Genomic DNA, 1,537 nt, shown 5'->3' on the forward strand with positions numbered 1-1,537 from the left:
CATTCCCATGTAATAATTCCATCAACCAGATATTACCTATTTGTGGAGAATCCATACAAAGATTTTTATGAATATATTTCAGATAATATAATTCAATTGCTCGTGCACAAGCACATATAGATAGGTTAATCTCCTCCTCTTCATCATTTGGATTGTCTATATTTTTAAATAAACCTGCAATTTATAATTATAATCATCAACACTCCTAATTAATCATAATCTATGATGTAAATTTAGTCCAAATAATAATTCATTGCAATAAAGTCAATTATCCAAACAACATAAGCACAACAAACTAATTATCCAAACAACATAACCACAACAAAGTCATATGTCAACCAACATAACCACAACAAAATCATATGTCAACTGCCCTATTGGTTGTTAAATTCATAAGTTAGCCATGCAAACTTGACATTAGGAGTCTTCATGGTAGAAAATATCTCTCGCATCTCTTGATTGAAAAACAATCGAGTCGCAAACATCCACAAAGTGCTAGTAGGTTCACATTCAGGTAAAGATGATACAACTTCCATCACTTCAGGAATACTACTGCCCAGTTGCATTTTCATCATCAATGATGTTGCTGTGCTCCTACTCTCAACTACACCAACAATGTGGTCAATTTGGCCAGCTAGTTTTTCAACACCTCCAATTTTTCTTCCTTTCTTATCTTGCTGTTTTTCATTCAATTGCTCAGGTGCTCTCATTTTCCCTTTCTTTGTAGCATTCTTGATAGCTTGAATTGTTTCAATTGGATTGGAATCATCTGAGTCATCACTTCCTTCGAGTGGAATAACATCACCCATGGATGTCTCTTCAATTTCTGGTGGGAGTATACCACATAAAGGTGCCCAAGCATGTTCACCAGTGGCTGTGGTACTCATGAACATCCTATCTAGCTTCTCCTCCATCTCAGGATAAATGCCTTTTTTACGCAACTTTGCATATTCAGCATTTATCTACATTATAAAGGCATATGGATTGTTAACATAAATGCATGTTAATAAAATAAAAAGGGGAAGACAAAAGATTAATCTAAAAAGAAATATTGCACACACCTGAATTTTATTATTCCACCACTCATCGGATGCATCAACAGTACCTTTGTTCGAATTCCACCCTAGACCAGTTTCGTTGCCCCTTGTTATTAATGATACGGTACGCATATCATGATATGCATATTAATCAATCTCGTGTTCTTTCTTCCATCCCAAAAACTAGCTAAAATATTATCATAATGAAAATTCAAAATTCAAAAGCCTAATAACATCTTGATTCTAAATTTCTTAAAGGACCTAATACAAAGGTCGATTGATCTGTCGCATCTTCATGGCAATATAGCAGGCGCTCACAATCATCAATCCCATGAAACAATCTTCCATTCCAAAAACTAGCTAAAATATTAACATAATAAAAAACCAAAATTCAAAAACCTAATAACATCTTGATTCTTAATTTCTTAAAGGTAACAAAGTACGATTGATCTGCCGCATCCTTATGGCAATATAGCAGACGCGCACAATTAAGAATCCCA

The 1,537-nt window shown here is 34.2% G+C and overlaps 1 protein-coding gene across 1 annotated transcript; it reads right to left on the minus strand.

Annotated features, from left to right (window-relative positions):
• On the minus strand, positions 375-1,169 carry LOC18779412. Its single transcript, XM_020561708.1, has 2 exons — positions 1,062-1,169; positions 375-962 (listed from the first exon to the last, which is right to left on the minus strand). The coding sequence occupies exons 1-2, from the start codon at positions 1,167-1,169 to the stop codon at positions 375-377; spliced, it is 696 nt and encodes a 231-aa protein (XP_020417297.1).

Source organism: Prunus persica, chromosome G4 (assembly GCF_000346465.2).
Source record: "Prunus persica cultivar Lovell chromosome G4, Prunus_persica_NCBIv2, whole genome shotgun sequence".
Taxonomy (NCBI): Eukaryota; Viridiplantae; Streptophyta; class Magnoliopsida; order Rosales; family Rosaceae; genus Prunus; species Prunus persica.